The sequence below is a fragment of the Caretta caretta genome, chromosome 6 (genome assembly GCF_965140235.1).
Source record: "Caretta caretta isolate rCarCar2 chromosome 6, rCarCar1.hap1, whole genome shotgun sequence".
Taxonomy (NCBI): Eukaryota; Metazoa; Chordata; order Testudines; family Cheloniidae; genus Caretta; species Caretta caretta.
The window spans coordinates 50,866,133-50,886,136 of NC_134211.1; the positions used below are offsets into that span (position 1 = coordinate 50,866,133).

At 40.7% G+C, this 20,004-nt stretch overlaps 1 protein-coding gene across 8 annotated transcripts in view; it reads left to right on the forward strand.

Moving 5' to 3' along the window:
- Positions 1–642: 642 nt before the first annotated feature.
- LDLRAD3 (low density lipoprotein receptor class A domain containing 3) overlaps positions 643–20,004 on the forward strand; it is a 182,912-nt gene continuing 163,550 nt past the window's right edge. For 2 of the 8 annotated variants that reach the window (XM_048854730.2, XM_048854731.2), the window contains exon 1: positions 649–807. In XM_048854730.2, coding sequence (XP_048710687.1) covers positions 774–807 — 34 coding nt within the window. In that variant the 5' untranslated portion in view covers positions 649–773. Of the gene's footprint in view, positions 808–20,004 lie in introns of all 8 variants that reach the window. The other 6 variants (XM_048854729.2, XM_048854733.2, XM_075129521.1 and 3 more) reach the window with 5 other exon arrangements.

The window sequence follows — 20,004 nt, forward strand, 5'->3', positions numbered from 1 at the left end:
TATAGGGGAAGTGTGTGAATACAATGTAAGTGCAACTAGGAACCCCCATGCTTAGAATGAGCACTTTGTACAGCAGTAGAGTTGCTTGCTATGGTTTTATGTCTGCAGCTGCTATTATTACATGCATTTCTGTAATGCCCATCGCTGTAATGTCTGGTCACGGAGACAGTGGGTTTGGTGGGTGACAGGAAAAGAACTGGGTAACAGTTCCTTGATGGGAGCTTGAGCGAGGTAGGCCCTGGGCTCTGAATAATCGAGGAAGACAGGAGTTGCAATGGCAGCTCCCTGGTCCCTGTGGCAGGGAGAAGATGCACTCTGGTACCTCTCTCTGCCAGGGCGTGCAGCAGACAGGGGAGGAGAGGGTGTAATGACCCCCTCATGTGTGCCCCACGCTGGGGAGCAGGGGTCACCGGTAACTCCCCACGCATGCACCGGGCTAGGAAACGGGGTGCAAGGCTAACCCCCCTCACTGTGTGGCCGGAAGAACAACACCCCCTGCTCCCCAGCCCAGTGCATGCCTGGGCGGGAATCTCCGCCCCAGGTGTGCCAGCAGGGAGAGGGGGGCACCGGGCCCAGGAGCCGGGTGGGCGGGCCTGCAGCCAGGGTCTCGGCCGGGGCTGCCGCGCTCCGTGGCTGCGCGGAGGGCCCCTCCCCCGGCCCCGCCCTCCTCTTCCCCTCCCGGGCCCGCAGCGCCTGGGCCGGGTTCGGGCGGAGACTCGCTCGCGCACGGAGCAGGCGACCAGGAAAGTTTGCGGAGCGGCCGGCGCGGGGCCATGTGGCTGCTGTGGCTGCTGCTGGGCTCGGCGGGTAAGTGAGGGCGAGCGGGGCGGCAGCGGCGGCTCCTTCCCCGGGCTCGGGAGGGAGGGGCGGACCGGGCTCTTGGGGGAGGGGGCCGTGGGTACCGCCCCCTCCCCGTGTGCACCAGGCTGGGGAGGGGGAGGTGCAGTGGAAGCTGCCCCCCCCCCCCATGCACCAGGCTGGGGCAGGGGTGCAGGGCTGTTGTTCGCAGTGCCTTCTCCTCTCTGCTGCGCCCTGTGTGGTCCAGCAAGAGGAGAGGAAGGGGTATGTACACAATGGACAGGGGGTTTCCTCCCATGAGCGGTGTGTTGCAGGCTGCTCTGTGAGCATTGGACCACCCCCTTAGCTAGGACTTTCTCCTCACTTCTGAATGCATGGAGCCAGCAGGCTAGGTTGTTTCTGCCCCTGAGGCGTTGGGGTCGGTGGCTGAGCTACTTTGGCCCCTGTGCTGCCCTGGCGTGCTCTCTCCGAGCTGTCACTTGTGCCTGCAGCTCTAGTCCTTGGGTTGAGAGCAAGGAGGGGAGGGGAGGAGAGGAGAGGGATCAGGAATTTGTCTTCTGCTTCTGAGAGTTTGGCCCTTGGATGCAGGAATAAAGCTGTTCCTGTGTCCATGTGGCATGTTGTTAGTGGGGCATTATTGCAGAGCAGCCTGGGCCATGGTCTCATGCAACAAGATACCAATCAGCATGTGCACATGTATAGAGGGCCATGACTATATGCTGTACCTTGCAGTCCCAACTGAAGGCCCTGTCCCACAGAGCTTACTGTCTGAAAGCCGAAAGGTGTATGGTATGGCTGGCAAACACATAATCAGGGTGGATAAAAATCAATAAGTTGGATTTTTTGTATTTAAATTGGATGTTTTTGATAAAGTGCTTTTTGAGGAAAAAACCTATCTAAAGATATCTTTGAGCTATAATGCATCTTAATTAAAACTATCTCATCATGGAATAGGGATTATACATTCTAATTTTTATAGTGTGAGACCATATATTCATGTAATGTTTAAGAAAAGTTTTGTAAGTTTTAAGAAAGAGTTCCAATAGTTCATGGATTAGGAACCCAATCTTATGGGGTTTCAGGGGCTTCTGTACTGATTATTTAGGTTAATCTTTCTGTCTACCCAATGGGACGAAGTGCTCAGTCTAGAACACATGTGGCTCTTCAGAAGTTAAGATGTGGCTCCTTGTGTAGGCACAGACTCCAGGGCTGGAGCTGCAGGCGTCAACTTTCCAATGTGCCGGGGGGGCGCTCACTGCTCAACCCCTGGCTCTGCCCCCGTTCCACCTCTTCCTACCCCCTCGTCTGGGGCTGCTGTGCCCTTGCTCTTCCCCCCCCACCCCATGCCACAAAACGGGAGGTGCGGGGGGCCTTTGATTGGTGGGAGGCACTGGGAGTGGGCTGCTGATGTATTACTGTGGCTCTTTGGCAATGTACACTGGTAAATTCTGGCTCCTTCTCAGGCTCAGGTTGGCCACTCCTGGTCTAGAAGATACCATCAGAGATGCTTAATTTTTCAGTTCTCAAACTGTGAATTTGTGTCTCCAGAGATAACATGCTTGTTAACAGCAAAAATGTTTTTAAATAAATAAATAATGTATAGAGATCAGAAATAACAGACCTCAACTCTATTGTTCCTCTGCAAATTTGTGTACACAGGGTCAATCCCTTCTCTCTAAATGTGCAAAATTTCAGAAAGTTCAGTGAATAGAAGATTGTTGGGGCGGAATAGATCTGGACAAGGAGAAGAAGTCTGGAGATAAATGTGAGACGTGAGGGACATATGCTTGTTTTGTTAAAATATTATATGTTTGCTGTTGAAGAAAAAAATCCAGAATACTTAATAATGTTGTTTTTTGGTTAAAACAATTTAAATGTCTGTCTGGTAACGTTCTCCTAATACAGCGTGGCAAGAAAATCCTCCAAATATTAATGATTAACCTTCTGAATTGGAGATAATTCACCTCCCAATGACTTCATAAATATCTGCTTCAATTACCTTTGGTAAATGAAATAACCAACCAATCAGATATAGCTATAAAACTAATCTGAAAAGTTTTCTAAATAAATCAGTTTAAAAATGTATAGTGTGTACCTTCTAAAAATGAAACCTACATCTGTCTCTGAGTTGTCAAGAATATGTATTAAGGTTTATAACAGCCAACAAGAATGCACTTCTGTGTAGAAAACCATGATTAAATCAAGTCTTCCTGACTCGTGATTTAAATCATGATTTAAATCGATTTGATTTAAAAAAAAATCCTCCCTGCACATGATACATTTACAAAATGATGAGACCAAGCAAGATGGACCTGCTGAAAAGGAAGTGGGTTCAGTGCATGTATTGCTGATTATAATATGATACTGAAGCTATTTCCTAGGGTGTTACTGTTTTTCCAGGTTTGGAAGTATTGGCTGTACTTGAGCTATAACATCATAAAGATAGAAGGTAGTCGGTGCTTAATTTGTGCCAGGGCTTGGCAGTTCATAGCCCCGGCACCTCTGGGCTTGCTGCGTCAGTTATTGAATGTAAAAAAAATTGCTTGAGCTATGGCACCTCTTTCACTACAAATTAAGCACTGAAGGTAGTACCTGGTGGAGGCGTGCGTCTTACTCATGTGGTAGCAACCATTAAAGTATCGGAGTGAGTCACAGACTTTTAGTATATTTATCCTCACAATATCCTTCTAGGTGCGATTGTATTGTTTCCATTTTACAGATAAGGATCTGGGACAGATTTACGAGGAGACATTCAAAAGTGTCAGAGATTTAGACACACAAGTCAGTGGGTCAACTTTCTGTTGACTTGTGTCTAAATTCTTAGGTTCTTTTAAATATCTCCCCCTAAACAAGTTTCAGAGGAACAGCCGTGTTAGTCTGTATTCGCAAAAAGAAAAGGAGTACTTGTGGCACCTTAGAGACTAACCAATTTATCTGATGAAGTGAGCTGTAGCTCACGAAAGCTCATGCTCAAATAAATTGGTTAGTCTCTAAGGTGCCACAAGTACTCCTTTTCTTTTTCCCCCTAAACAAGTTGCTTGAGGTCACATAGGAAGTCCTGTGACGCAGCAGGGCATTGAACTTGGATCTCCTGAGCTACACTGCCCCTCGTGGTAAGGCAAATGACTTGACAAATGCAAGAAGGGTGCATTTTGACTTGGCATGTCATGGTTCCATCTTCCAAAAAACTTGAGTAGGAATTCACCTGCTCAGTGAAAAGTGTAATAACTCAGCATGCTTGTTATTGGTTAAAGTATTGGATTAATGTTTACTAGAAGATCACAGGTTCCAACAGCAGACCTTATTGAGGGGTAGCTCAGAATGCTGTGCTAGGGAAATAGGTGAAACATGCACAGAGGATGGGTCAGGTGTCTGACTGTATCTGAATGACTTGATATTGAATTAAAAATAAAAGATGGCTCTGTAGCTGCTGAATTCATACATGTAGAAATGCTTTTCACATGGTGGGCATATGTCTGTCAAGGTCTCTATCCTGATTATGCTTTTTGCAGCTCTGATGCAGGTGTAAATTATTTCTGCAACGTAAACTTAGCAGGCACTTTTCCAGAGTATTTTGGTAGAAGTGTAAGTGGCCTGGCTTCATGTTGCCATGTCTGTTACTGAATTGCTTCTTGGTGATGGGCATCTAAAGTGATGACACATAATGGGTGAAATCCAGATGATCATACTTAATTTCTCTCAGAGCATCTGTCGTCAGAGTGAAACTGTTATTTATTAAATTTCATAACTTCCTTGATAAAATGGATTGATGTGGTTTGTACTTAAATTAAATGGGAAGCTACCAATACCTACCCTGCAGCTAATGCTTGCCCGTGTAAAGGACTCTTTCCCCTTTAAGATGAAGCCTTAAAAGTGAGGAAAGGAACAATAAAGCTTTGTGCTGTTTGAACTTCTGAGCCTTGTAATACTTGGTGGCTCATGAGTAGTTTTTGCACAGACTTACCTTTTCTTAATTATTATTATTGCTCCAACAGTTGATCTTTTAGAAACTTTCAGACAACGCTTGGGTGTGTGCATTTAAATTACTTTGGCTTCATCTAGTTGTTATGCGCCATTATACTCTGGTAGTGTTGCCAAAATTTGTTTAATTTAATTACTCCAAGTAATATGCATATCTTCATGTACTAAAAGCAGTCATATTACTCATATAGCCAATGTGTCAACATGTGTGAGGCCATGGAAGGTCTGTGCTGCAGAATAAGGGCCTGTTTCGTTCTAACATATTGGTATCAGTCTCATTTTCTTTGTGTTTCTTTTTCTGCTTATTTCTCTTCCCTCCATACCCCCCCCCCCCACCAATCTGCTCTCATGCCTAACTTTTCTTCATGAGCACAGGGGCAAATAAGAGTGATCTTTCTATTGGGAGCTAGTACTTCAGATTTCTGTCTGTAGTCTATAAATCAACTACAGTGTCTGTGCAACAGTTTCCCTTCAGTTATTTAACTGGAGCCTCTGGCTTGTGTTGGTGTAAGATGGTACTAACATTCAAAGAGCTTTCTAAAAATATTTTTTGGAATTCTTGTAAAGTGTTCAAATTTTCTTTTGAAGAGCAAAATATTGAATCTCTGTTTTTTGTTTTTTTGGTAAATATTTCTTCCTCTCTCTATATTGACTCCCCTGCAGTCTTCCCAGAGGGAGAATGTCTTTTTTCTTGGCCTCTAGTCTTTTCTTGAATTTTAGTTTTGATAATTGGTTAAAGTGGCTTTTCCAAAACTGCCATCTTTTGGGATGTAGGTGAGGGAAGCTTGGAACTTCTGGGGGCATAGAAAGCTCAGTAAATTCACAAATAGCTGATTTAAGTTCTTGTTCCAGAGAGCTCACAAGAATGGCTGTAAACTTTGATTGTGTCAGTGAAGATAAGCAAAACAAATCTTAATCTTTAAAGTTATGTACTTGGCCCAAGTGTTGCTTCTGATCAGGTAAGGCCTTACCTACGGAGGAAAGGTTATGGGGTTTTGTTTTTTCAGTATAACCTAGGATGTGAATTTAAACCAGTGTAGTCATACTGGTGTAACGCCCTGTGTAGATACTCTTAGGTCTTATCTACGTGGGAAAGTTTTACTGGTTATACAGCTATAACCTCCTATGTGGACACTCTTATCTTGGTAGAAAGAGTGGCTTTTTCCATTAAGCTCCTTCCCAAGTTGCATAGGCTAAACTGAAATGAGTGTCCACACAGGGGGTTATACCTGTATAGCTAGTAAACCTTTTCTGTGTAGATGAGGCCTACATGAAGAATTAGCTGTACCTGAATTTTGATCCTGTCTGTTGCTGTGGTGTGTTCTATCTGGATATTTTAGGCCTCTTCGAGCAAGTCTAGATGTAAAATCATTGGTTTTTAATCCAGTGTTTCCTTTTCTGCTGAGGAGAGCAAATGATCAGAGATTGCATGAATCACTGGTGCTTTGTGTAGGTAAATGTATAGTTCTCTTTGATCATATTTTTCAGGGTTAAGTGTAAACTTGGAGAAAAACAAGGGAGGAGAATTCTTGTTTTTCATGATAAAAAGCCCTGCAAAGCCTGCGTGTACTGTTGATGTGATGCCGGTCTTGGAAATGTGAAAAACTTAAGACAGCTGGAAAGTCAGAATGCCATTCACAACTGAGATTCCTGTATGTCCAGTCTTAGATGCCAAGTTCCAGTTTTACGACTTCCCTGTTGAACAACCTTTACATATGATATGCATGTTTACTAAAAATGTAGTCAACTGCCTGTGTGCTGAGCAGGCTCTGTCTTTAACTCTTTCCCCCCTTTCACCATAGCTAATGCTGTTGGAATCAGCAGAATACTGCCAGTGAACAAACTCAAAACATGCGCGCACAAATTTTTAGCATCACAGACATTTGTGCACTTGGGAACTCCGTAAAACACAACCAGAGACTTGCTTAGCAAGTAAAACGTGACATTAATATGTATTAAACTTAACAGTGCAGATTAATTTAGAACGCTTCTGCACAGTTACACAAATGTAAAATATTTGCTTAGGTTGGTTTTGATGTGTACTGATTTTCAAGGCACTGCACGGAGATGTGATTATTTTTTTTTAAGTGGGGAATTTTGTGGCTGAGAATCCCATGTAGCGTATGGTAAACTAGCCCTAACATCTTTATCAAATTGCCACATACTCCCTTTCTCCACCAAATATCTAGAATCATCTGTTTGTCTTGAGTAGTTACATTAAAAGATATACAGAAGTCATAAGTATTATAGAAAGTTGCTTTCACATAATAACTTGAAGAGGAGTCGGAGTACTTTTGTTAATGTTATCCTTATACACTGTCCTGGCTAACAAGGACAAAATTAGTCATGGTAGTCTCTGAAAGTATGTGTTCTCTCTATTCTGTAAAACATTGGAATGGACTTCAAATTATATTTGAACTCCTTGGTGCCATCCTATTAAAATTTCTGGGTCTGGTTTTCATGCTTCCACCCCTTATATTCTGTTTCTTTGCTTTGTTTCTTTGCTTTGGGCTTGTAAACAAAAGAGCGTGCTTGAAATTCACAAAGGTTCTGACAGTAACTGTGTACAAGTCAAGAAGCCACCTGCTCAAGCATGCTGGTGGGAAAGAAGGAATAAGTGCTGCAACAGAGCTTGAAATATTTGCCAAAGAAATAAATCTGCAAACCAAGGGCTGATAAGAAGGATGGGAAGTAGTTGAAGGGCAACATACTACTGAAAAGCCTCATTTCAACTGCTTGGAAAGGTATTAGGGAGACAAGATGAATAAAGTAATCTCTTTTATTGGACCAACTTCTATTGGTGAGAGAGAAAATCTTTCCATGGATATTGGAATTTCTATCCGGGTGATGTCCCTAAACATTGCTTGAGGGCAGTGCCTTTCATATTAAAGGCCTGGCTATTGGGAATCTGAAGTTTGAAGACAGAGCCTAGGTTCTGTCTATCTAGATTGTCGTTCCCCTACTTTTTGGGCTGCTGGAAGGAAAAATGAACTTGTCTTCTCCACCCTCTTGTCTCCAACAAGAGCCTCCTAGCAGCCAGAAAGTTTCCCAACTGAGGGTGGGTGCCTCTGAATAGCTTCAGTCCCTGAGTCCATTTTTGCTAATAGACTTCCCAAGAAGCAGTAGATTGACAAAAACAGCATCAATTTCACAGTGGCTTCATGGGGTTCTGAATAGCTGCAATGATACTTAACCACAGTCATGTCAATTTCTGCTGACTGGAAAAGCTATGAGCAGCCACAGAGGCACTGGAACTTTGTGTCATTGGACTCAGGATGATTGTGCTACAATGGCTTGCATCCAACTGCAGAGGATTGCGAGGCTGGAGTTTGCAGCAAGGAACCTTGGTCGGAAGAGGAGGTGTAATGTGACAGGGTCACTTTTACTTATGAAAGACAAGGAATAAGGTGAATCTTCACTGTAATATGAGAACAAAGGAGCACAAGATGAAATTGCTGGCGGGTAGCACTGATTATATGTTGTGTATGTTGTGTGAAAAAATAACTTCACCACAATCTGTTTTGTCTGGTACAGTGGGAGATTATCAAGTCAAATATGGTGGCTGAATTAAAAAAAAAAAACAGGATAATTTTGAGAGAATGCTGTAACATATGTACCTGTGTCTACTGGGGTAAAGGTAATTCAGTGTCATGCTTCTGGACATAAATTGAGCACCAGTAAACCAGGAAGAAAATGCCTGCCTTCATAGATAGCAATGCAAAATTGGCTAGCTGTATTGATGGGGAAGGGGCAGTCTGTCTTCTGGAGCGTCAGGTATTGGCCACTGTAAGGCAGTGGGATATTAGAGTTGATGGACTGATCTGGTATGGCATATCCTACATTTCTTACATTTTCAGAACAGTACAATTAAGACGTGGCTGCAACTCTGTGGCAATTTAGGGCTGCTGTCTAGGAGGACCTGATGCAAAATTAACCTAATTTGTCACCTATAAACAGATTTTTTTACCCAACAAATCCCACTAGGATAGCATCTCACTCTAACAAGTTCCTTCTGTGGTTATGTTGTCTGTTTATGCAGGAATGGAGTACCCTGGCATGCTTGAGAATTCTGCTGCTGGACTGCAATCTATAGTAATTAGAACAGTACTCTGAATTTTAGTGCCTTCTCCATGGCAGGCCAAATGATCAGTTCTGTGAGTTGGTGGGTGACCCTCTAGGTTATTGTTATTCAGTTGTCGTGCCAGGCACAGATTGAAGCAGATGATGTCCTGGCTGTAGTAAGCAAGCAGCTCACTGCTTGTGTTGAAAGTGACATTTTCCGAAGTTTGACTTGAAAGCAATTTCAGCATCAGTCATTTGAAGGTGGAGGAGGAGAAAGACTTTGGCTTCTAAGTTTAAAAACAATTCTTGAGTTACCTAAGGAAAATTAATTCCTTTTTTGGCAAAACTGCTGTGACAGAACACGCTAGGATAACAATCAAATATGTCAAGTGAAGTCCGTATTAAATGATAGGTTTCCTTTTAAATGATATATCTGACATGAAGTCAGTGACAGAGTTGGAGAAGTCCTGAATGTTGTGCAAGTTGTGCAAGTTGCGTAATTGCCAGTTGCCTCAGTTTACCCAGATGTAAAATGTATACAATACTTCCTCTCACCACACGGCAGACTGTAAAGCTTAATTTATTAAAGCTTGTGCATTGTTTGTAATCTTGGATTAAACATGCTATTGTGGTATAATGTATTGTCTTTCAGCAGAGGCAAAAGGAATATTTTTCAGTTTTTACGAGTATTTTTCCACCTGGGAGCTTGCTTTGTTAGGCCTGCCTTTGAAGATCTACTCTTGTGAAGCTACTTCATAGGCAAATTGTCCTCTGAGAGGGTCTGTCTTGAAATATGGGTTTTCAGTTTTCATAAACAATGTTTCTGGAAATGCGATTGATGTTTGTTTTTACGAAACTAGATGATTTTAAATGGAAACAAAACTGCACCAGTTGGGAACAGGTCAAACTTGGTGCCTTTGTCAGCATGTTGCGGAATAGCTCAGTCCAGAGAGGGAAAAGTTAATTCTCACTTAATGTTTGCCAGAGTATTTTGTTTCAGTCTCTGCTGCAGATGGCATGGCACTGTAGTAATCAGGGGTGAGTACACTGTAGGTCCATTTTAAGATTAAAGCATGTGAACTCTTGCCACTAAGGTTCATTTAATCTTCCAATTTTAGTCCCTGTGTAGAGTTTGCTTGGTCCTTCTTTCATGCTGCCTCCTGCTTTGCAGAATTTCCCTAACTTAGAGGGGGAGATGGAAGGATTGTGAGCTTAATCAGTATTTGCTGTGGAGTTGTGCTAACTGCATGCAGAATCCTGATCAATGGAAGATCGAGAGAAGCAGCATGGTCCAGTGGATAGGGCACTAGACTGGGGCTGAGTGATCTTGGTTCTCTTTCTGGCTGCATAACTGATCTGCTTTGTGACGTAGGGTGGGTTCCTTCCCCTCTCTTCTGCTAACTGATGTCTGTTTTACCTGTTAAATTAGAAAATTTCTGGGTCAGGGACTGTTTCTTTACTATGTGTTTTAAACAGCTCCTAACACAATGGAGACTTGATCTCAGCTGTGGCCTCAGGTGCTTTTGTGGTACAAATAATAATACTCCTATGCATGCAAAACCACTCTTCAAGTTCATCATTCCTCTAGAAACACTGTTTCTACTGGTAGAACTGGTTCATAACAATTATTTTGTGCCTTGGCTGCTGTAAATTCGTCTCTATCCTTCCTTCTCGTAGCAGGATTCTCCCATGTCCCTTCTCCCTATGCCAGGGGCTCTATTTTTCCCCTTTCCCCCCTCCCCTCAATTGCCGGGGATCTGCATGCACCCCATTGCTCAATTTGCATAGGATCTGTGTTTGCTTGGCCAATAAAATTCAAGAGCAGATGCATAGGTTTCCTTCCATATCAGATCATTTTATCTTGTTGAATTTCTTTTTTCTTGTTCCCTCTTGTATCTCAGTACTTGCTTATTCTGATTTATAAGGTCACTCTGTAGGTCATGTTTTGGGCTCCATGGACCTTGGTAATCTCTCTTTAGTAGTCATCAACAGGGAGGGCATTGTCTAGTTAGAGCAAAGGGGAATGGAAGTTAGGGCTCCTGGATTCTCTTCCAGGATGAATTGATTTAAATTGCTTTAGTTAAATCTTCTATTTATTCACAGTTTAAATCAGCAAGTAGAAAAACTTGACTTAAATCATCAATTTTAATTGTATTTTATTTGTACTACTTAGGGATTTTTTTTTTCTAAAGAGGGGTCTTATTAGTTGGTAACTACTAAAACATTGATTTGCAACTAATAGCCTTTACACTACATTTGGTGCTGCTTTTTGCTAAACAGGAGGATATACACATTTAATCTATATACATTTATCGAAGCAATTATATAGCTTACTCATAGACTTTAAGGCCAGAAGATACCACAATGATCATCTAGTCTGACCTGCACATTGCAGGCCACAGAACCTTGCCCATCATTGCTGAAATAGACCTATAACTTTTGGCTGAGTCATGGGAGTCCTCAAATTAAGATTTAAAGACTTCAAGTTACAGAGAATCCACCAGTTACACTAGTTTAAACCTGAAAGTGACGCTGCCTCATGTTGCAGAGGAGAGTGAAATCCCTCCAGGGTCTCTGCCAATCTGACTGGGGAAAGTTTCTTCCTAATCATTTAGACCCTGAGCCTATGGACAAGACCCAGCAGCAGACACCTGGGAAAGAATTATCTGTAGTAACTCAGAACCCTCCTCAACTAGTGTCCCATCACTGGCTGTTGGAGATATATTAACTTACATTTATTCACATTCTTAATTTGTACATTTTTATTATTTTAGAAAATGGATAATGGTGCATTGTTTACTGGACAATTTTTTACTTATTTTACGTCAAGCTCTGCTTGGACGGAAATTTAATGTTTTTATTAAATAAAATGACTGTCTTTTTTTAACAATATGTTTAATTTAAAATAAATTGATTTATTAAACAAAGAAGATATCTGTAGTTAGTGATTTGAACTGCCATGTCCTTCAAAATTTTGAAACTAATAGATCTCATCCTCTTGCATATATTTGTTTATTCGTATATTGGTAGAGAGAAAAAAGCTTTCCTGCTTTTTCAACTCCCAGTTGGTTACTTGACTTTGAATGTCACTGAAATGAACTGGTTGAATCGATGGAAAAGAAAATATTCTCTCTGCACGTGCAGAAGAGGCTACTGCTGTTAAAAGCTGATTTATCACTTAAACTAGTTCCTGGTGCTTAGCCAGTGACTTCCACCAGTTCAGTGGTTTGTCTTTCTTTAAAACTTGGCAGCAAAGGTATCCTGCTTAATATTATTTTTGCATTTAATTTACATGGTTTTAATGGATAACAACCTATGTTGAGGCCTAAATTTTTTTATAATTTCAAATTTAATTTTAATGGTTTTTTTAAAAAAAAAAGTAAACCTGTAGTTAAATAAAAATATCTGATTTTTTAAATCAATTTTTATCTACCCTGTTCTCTTCCCAAATCTTCTACTGACTCCATGCATCCCTGAACAAGTTATTTTTAATCTCTGTGACCATCTATGAAATAGAGTAAATTGTTACCTATCATACTGTATGAGTGTGAGAGAGAGAAAAAAAAATGTAAGGTGCTAGAGTAGGCAAAATATTGTTAGTTATGCAGAATAGATCAACTTTGTTAGACACCACAAACAGTATTAACTCCTCAAAGCAAGATACGTTACTAGACTCAGCATTTTTAACCTCCACAAGAAATTTATTGCAGAAAGAAGAATAAACATCAGGGGCAATGTACTCCCGTAGTATTATGACAAGTAGAAAAGCTAACAAATCTCATAGCAAGAGCACAAATTGGTCAGGTATGACAACTCAGAATTATGCAATATTGGGGATTAGGTAGAACCACGCAGTATTACAACTACTGTAAGGTGTATGGATATTAGTGTGATGAGGGAACTATAAGAACCTACATAGAACAGAATATGATAGTTTTGCTCCATGTTGCAAAGTATTGTAGGATTTAAATGGTAGTGGATCAGTCACTTCACCATATAACTGATGTTTTGCCCATTCTAGTTTTGCCCTTTCATAATTAAAATCTGTTACTGAAGTTGCAGCAAAGGGTTGAAGTAGTCTTTTTGTTTTTAAAACAATTTTGTCTAGCTGTTATCTTTGTTTTAAATGGAGAGATCTTCCTCTGTTTAAGCTGAGTGTAATTGAATCAGTTTAGTGGATGGTTGATGCAGGGTAAGCATAAAAATAAATCCTTGCGTATTTCTGTCACTGAGCTCTAAAATGCAAACTATGAGCTGTTCCCATAGAGGGGTGAAGCCTTGTGTTTTCTGTCTGAGTCTAGAGCTATGAACAGAGAATATAAAGTTCAGGAACCAAACCAACTCCTCCCTCCCCCCACAAAAAAAGCGCGGGGGGGGGGTGGAGGGGAGAGGAATTGAAATCCACACAGTTAACAAATTGGCAGGTCTTCAAGATTGGATTTAACTTCATTTTCAAGGCAGCCTCAACAAAGTGGTAAAGAAAACCATGTTAAAGGACTGGCAGGAGGACCAAAAGATCCATGCACTGTCATGTTGTTAGCGCAATCCTGATTGCTCTTTGTAGACGCTGATCAAACATTGCATCAGAAATCTCCCTTGGAGCATGTTAGGGTTTCTGGATTGCTTCAGGCACTGATGCAGCAGGGCTTCTCCCCCCAAAGCCCTAAAGAGGTGGCCCCACGCTTTCATTTTCTACCTTCTTATTGATAGCCTTCACTTTCTAACATAGTCCGGAGTAATTACAAATAAACAATTTTAAGATGTACCTTTTTGTATCCACATTGTTCCTCCTCCCTGGTTGGCACATGTTGACCATTTCTTGATTTGGTCCTACCGTTTCATAAAATCTTGTTGGTAGAGGAGGAAAGGGAACTTTTACAGTATAGTTTCCCTTTTGCGAGATTGTATCCCCACCCTGGGTATAATAGAGACTTGGCCAAAATCTTCAAGTGTCCACTAATTTTGGTGTCCAACTTGAAGGACTGATCAGCAAGAGTTCCTGAGCACTTTACACTCCCATTGAAGTAACAGTATCTGGAAGTGTTTAGTCTCTTGGTACCTTAAATGGGACACCCAAAATTAGTGAAAACATTGAAAACACTGGCCATGCACTGATGTATGAAAAATCAGTCACTTTGTCTTTTAGTTGACGAGGCGGTGTTTTAACATGCTTCAAACAGGACCGTGTATCTTTCTTTCTCCGTCTCTACTCCTGTTTATGTGATCTGAGTTAAAGATTACTTATTAATGACTTCTACACAAACTAGAATACAATGTCTAACCAGAATGGATCTCCTTAAAGTTTCTAATGGGACCTTTGAAAATCTGCCAAGGGAGTTTTTAGACTTTCTGATGAAATTTTTAATGGAAGCTCTGGCCTGTTTGGCTAACAGCTATCAGGTTAGCCTTGGGCCACTTACTTTCCAATTTCCAAGCATTATATATAGAGAAATGTCTGCCTCATTGGATCTTATTACTTAATTAGCTGAGTCAAACTAAATCTAAAAACTTAAGAAGCAGTTTTGATCACTCTGACAGGGCACTCAAGTCCTTGCTGAGGTTGAATGGAGAGTTGCTTGCCCATATGATTTATTAATTGTTTTCTTGGCTGCAGCTCCTCAGTGTGTTCTCCTGGGAAACTGTGCAGTCAGTCACCATTGTGAGTTGCATAGAGCATAGTCTAGCTTCATTTTTTTTTTCTCTAGTGCATGTATGGCTTGCTTGCTCACCAAAAAATCTATGTTAAGCAGCACACCTTGTCTAAACACAGGTTTCAGAATAGCAGCCATGTTAGTCTATATTCGCAAAAGGAAAAGGAGTACTTGTGGCACCTTAGAGACTAACAAATTTATCTGAGCATAAGCTTTCGTGAGCTACAGCTCACTTCATCGGAAAGCTACAGCTCACTTCATCGGATGCATCCGATGAAGTGAGCTGTAGCTCACGAAAGCTTATGCTCAGATAAATTTGTTAGTCTCTAAGGTGCCACAAGTACTCCTTTTCTTTCTGTGTAAACACGCTTTCCCTTTCAAAAAGCAATCCCTGTAATTTCCTCAGTGCTACAATGTTTAAATCCTAGTGGTTGACTTTATTTTAAAGGGATATGCTGCTGAAATGTTTATTGATGATGTGGTTAATTGATTTTTGGCTCAGTTAAAAGTTTTAACAACACAAATGTACTAATCATGAATGCAAGTTTTTGATTTAGTTGTAAGCAGTTTTACTTTCATTTGGATACTTGGTTACAATTTTAGTTTTGAAATGAGGTTCTTTATGTTAAGTGTCACACATTTTAAAATACTGAAGTTTATTTTCATTGACTAAAGAAATACGAAGTTTAAAGACAGCACAGGACTGAGTCAGACCTCCTGAGTTCCAGTCCTTGCTCTGCTGCTGACTCACTGTGTGACTTTGGGCAACTCCTTGAACTTCTGCCTCAGTTTTTGGCCATCTGTAAAATGGGGCTAATAGAAATGTACTTACCTCACAGGATGATAATGCTTGCAAAACATCTTGAGGTTAGAAGCAAAAATTCCACAAAGACGGAGCCTTCCATATCATCCAAAATTGAAAGTGTTAAATATAGGCCAAGTGGTTTTGTATTTTTGTAAAGTGAACAGTAACTTTTTTGAGTGCCTAACTTTCAGGGCCTGATTTTCAGAAAGTTGTAAGCTCCGTTCCCTGCTCTTGTCCCTTTAAGATGTTATGAGTTGGGCACCAGAAAACTGAAGCATCAAAAATCACTACTCACTTAAAAACCAAAAAACAACCCAGAACATCAAAACAAAAACAAACAACTCTTGGCCAAGGCATCTAGTGAACAAAAGAACTGGGTTACTATGGATTTTGTAAATATCTTCCTGTATTTACTTTGGTTGAAATGAGCTGTTTGCCTATCCTGTTTCAGAGATCCTGTTTCACTGAACTGCTGTAGTAATTCCCTTTGGTTAGGGAATCTACTGGGTGTGAGAGAGCCAAGCCATTAAAATTTAACATTGATTACAGGTAGCTTTCCCAAGAATAGAACTGATAACACTGCTACATATTTTATCCATGAAAAATGCATGCAAAAATTAATATTTCTATACAATAGAGCTAGTAAGAAAATGGGAAAAAATTGACTTTCACTTTATCTGATTTGGGGGTGGGGGGCATGAAGCAGTTCTAATGTACACTGTTTACAGCTGCAGGATAAGAACATACATCAACACCTAGATCAGTGGTTCAGACTCAGCCCAGGTCATTGTGACTAAAAGCCTTTAAAATCTGCTGGCTGTTAAGCTGCTTACATAAAATAACTTGGAGGGGGCAGTTTTAGTGACTAAGTTGTCTGTCTCAAAAGCCGTAGTCACAATTAGCACTAGTTGGCAGTCTGAGTAGAGGCTAGCGGCTGAATGGGTTTGGAAACCCAGATTGATCTTTGCTTAGATGTAGGGTTACCTGCCTATATAGTAAGGCACATCCTTTATTTGCATACATAATATCCAGCGGCCTGTGTCCAAGATGGAGCTATTTCAGAACTCTCTGATCACTGTAAGTACACTTTCAAGCATTAAGCAAGCAAATGATCATATGGACTGGTATCATGTTTTATTTTGTGAGCTGTAGCTCACGAAAGCTCATGCTCAAATTGGTTAGTCTCTAAGGTGCCACAAGTACTCCTTTTCATTTTGAATTGTGTAATATGGTGCCTCTTTAAATAAACAGTATTTTATGTACTTGGAGTACAGATGGTTACCATGAATGTATATCTAGGTAGTTTTGTAACATCTAAGCATCTCACAGACATGAATGAGTTTACGCTTGTGGTATTGCTGTGAGATAGGGAAGAATTACCCATATTTTACAAATGGAGGCCCAGTGAGGTGATGTGCTCAAGTGTGGCAGAGCTAAGACCAGGGTCCAGATCTCTTGAGTCTAAGTCCAGAAGGCCACCATCCTTTATTTGAAAGAGATCCTACCATGAAGATTAGAACATGATGAGGGTGCCTACATTAGACTTATTTCTCCTATAATTCCCATCAGTACACTCCCATTGGTGGGAAGACTAGTGTAGGTCAGCCCATCTGCATTTTAACTGCTATATTTTCTAACCTTGTTCTCGCATGTGGGCTCATGGTTAAAATACTGGAACTTGTCTGCCGAATTCTTTTACCGTTGCTGTCGCTGATCGGAGCTCATTTTAGGAAAATAAGTAAAGTTCAGGAAATGTCCAGGGCTGTCAATCTAGTTTATCAATTCCTAAATTCATTCTTAAATTGATGGGGGGGGGGAAAGTTGGCTGACATGATGTAAAGTAAATGTTTTCACTGCTCTTATGTCTCTCTCATTGTCTAGTAAAATAGATAATTACGTGACAGTGGAAGGCTCAAACGTGGGTTTGGGTAGATATCAGCAGATGGTGTATGTTGTTTTCCCCATAATTGTACTCATGAATTATGCATTAGTGATAGGAAATGTGCCTGCATGGTATGAATTACTGACAATACAGTATTTGTATTGCTGGCTGCAGTATTTGACAACCAGCGTTGAATTACTTGGCTTTCCACTGAGCTTGTAGTTGACTTTATTTTTTACTAGCACAAGAAAGATTTGTAACTCACAGGCATGTTGTTCACATTACAGCAGATTTAAAGCATCTTGGAAGAGTGGGATTTGGAACTTCTTGCTATATATGCGGTAATTTGGCCACTGACAATATGTTGGGGTGTAAGTTTTCCAAGGCTTTAGAGGAAATGCAGCTTCTGGCTTTATCTTTGGCTCAGTTTCTGCTGTCCTTGCTGTTGGTAATGTTGTAGTTTTTCTTTTTCAGGTCTAACACTAATATAACGTGGTGATCATATTTATTCGAATTTGTATTTAAGAGCACCAAGTATTTTACAGATGGTGAAAATGAGAGACAAATTAAGATGAGTTGTGGTTGTCCACAAGTATGACTGGGTTCTAATCCTACTTCTGGGAGAGAGTGGGCAAGTCACTTAATGTCTCCCTCAGTTTACCCCTTTTGTAAAATGACTACTACTTGTATACATATCAGCAGTACTAAGCATTTATTAGTGTTTCTGAAGCTGAAAAACACTGTGATATTAATTATGCATTATCTCTTAGTTACTGCAGTAGTTTGATTGTTAGATTTGTAAGACAGACAGTGGAAACTTTTAAAATTATGGCTTGTTTCCTTAACCAGGTTTCAGAGTAACAGCCGTGTTAGTCTGTATTCGCAAAAAGAAAAGGAGGACTTGTGGCACCTTAGAGACTAACCAATTTATTTGAGCATAAGCTTTCATGAGCTACAGCATCTGATGAAGTGAGCTGTAGCTCACGAAAGCTCATGCTCAAATAAATTGGTTAGTCTCTAAGGTGCCACAAGTGCTCCTTTTCTTTTTTCCTTAACCAGTTTCAATCTACTGCTCTGGAAAACCGTTTTGACATATGGTTCTTGTTCTAGTGCCTTCTAGCCCCTTTTTCCTCTACCACTTTGCACAAGTGCTGCAGTAACGGTAAAGGTATTTATAAAAAGAATAGGGTAGAGAGAGCCTCAGAAAGAGGGTTCCCTTTGGAGATGTGGAGCAATTTTCATATCAATAGCACATCATCAGACTGGGAGAAAGATTAGAAGGCTAAATTTCATGCAAGCGTCAGTTGAAAGACTCATGTCCATATATAGCAAACTTTAAACATAAATGAGTGTGTCACTTCTCTATCTGTTTGGCTCATCTGTTCAGATGGAGACAATCCAGAAGAAACTTCTCTTCCTCCTCTCCCCTGTTGTGTAAAGTTCTGTACGTCTGTCTTGTTCATTCTTTGTTTTTATAGGCTTGGTTGAATGGACTGTTTTTGATTTTGTCTCCTCCCACTTTGGAGTGGTGTTCCAAAGTCACAGGCAGGCATGCTATATAGTGTGGAGTGCATTTGTTAACCATAGTTATTTTAAAAAAAAAAAGCGTATATGGATAAAATTATTTGGTAAATCAAGGCAACGGGCATTAGGAGTTGGGATTATGGGGTTTCTCCTTTCAGTGCTTCTTTATCAAAGTGGCTCCAGTTTCCCGATGGTGCACACTTCCAGATGAGTGACAAGTTCAATCTTGACTACAGTCTAGAAGCTGCAAAGAGCTTTTCAAAATAGATACCTAAGAACATATGTGGCAGCTGCTCTTTTTTAGCATAAGGAATCTTCATCCTGAAAAAAAATATAACAAGGAAGCATTGCAAAATGACACACAGTAGTCTCCAATAGTTTTATAAATTACAGTTGGAAAATACCTATTGGTTTATCTCTCCACTTCCTTCCCAGAGCTAATGCATTATTCCCTAGAGTTTACAGTCCAGTGCTTTGTCCAGTCCAAATGTAAATGAGTACCACAGAGGACTTTAATATTTGCCATATTGTCTTTTAATCATTCCCCCCCCCCTTTTTTTTTAGACTGAGGCATAGCTTTGGTTTTGTAAAATAAAGACTATTTAATACATACGCACGTTCTCCAGCGATGTGAATAGTTCTCAATAATTGCACTAGAGTTAAGTATACGTACGTACTTGCAGACTGTGTGCAATTAACTGAATCTGATGCACTGCCAAGAAGGCATGAGAGGAGAATTGTTTACCCCTCACCAGTATAGTTTCAAGCTGGATTCAATTGTTAAGTAATTTTTAATCAACACTCTAATGTATAATTGAAAATTTTTTAGTGAGGTCCTTGGTCTTTATGCTCCTTTTATTTACACTGATTTCATACTGGTGACCTCAGCGGATTTACTCCTGCTTTACATTGCAATGAGAAGAGAAACAGACCACCGATTTCTGAGAATTGGGTTTTAAAAAGTTATGTAACTGAAGCTGCTTGAACTTTAAAACTGTATTTGTAAAGTCCACAAGTGGACAGACAAATGTTAAAAGGGGAAAAAAGTCCATTTAGAATGGTTGCTTGACAAACTGGAGCCTGATTCTTCTGTCTCACTTCTGTGGAGAAAATCCCGTGGATCTTCTCTGAAGCTCTATTGCTATAAAATGGGGGACAAGTGGAGCTAAACTGGTTCCAGGGAGCCTATTGCTATCTAGCAGAAACTTCTTTTGCTCTGCCTAAACAGCTTCTGAGTCATGAAAAAAACAGCCGGACGCAAAGGAGGCTATTTCTGTACTCAGCAAAATGGCGAGTGATCT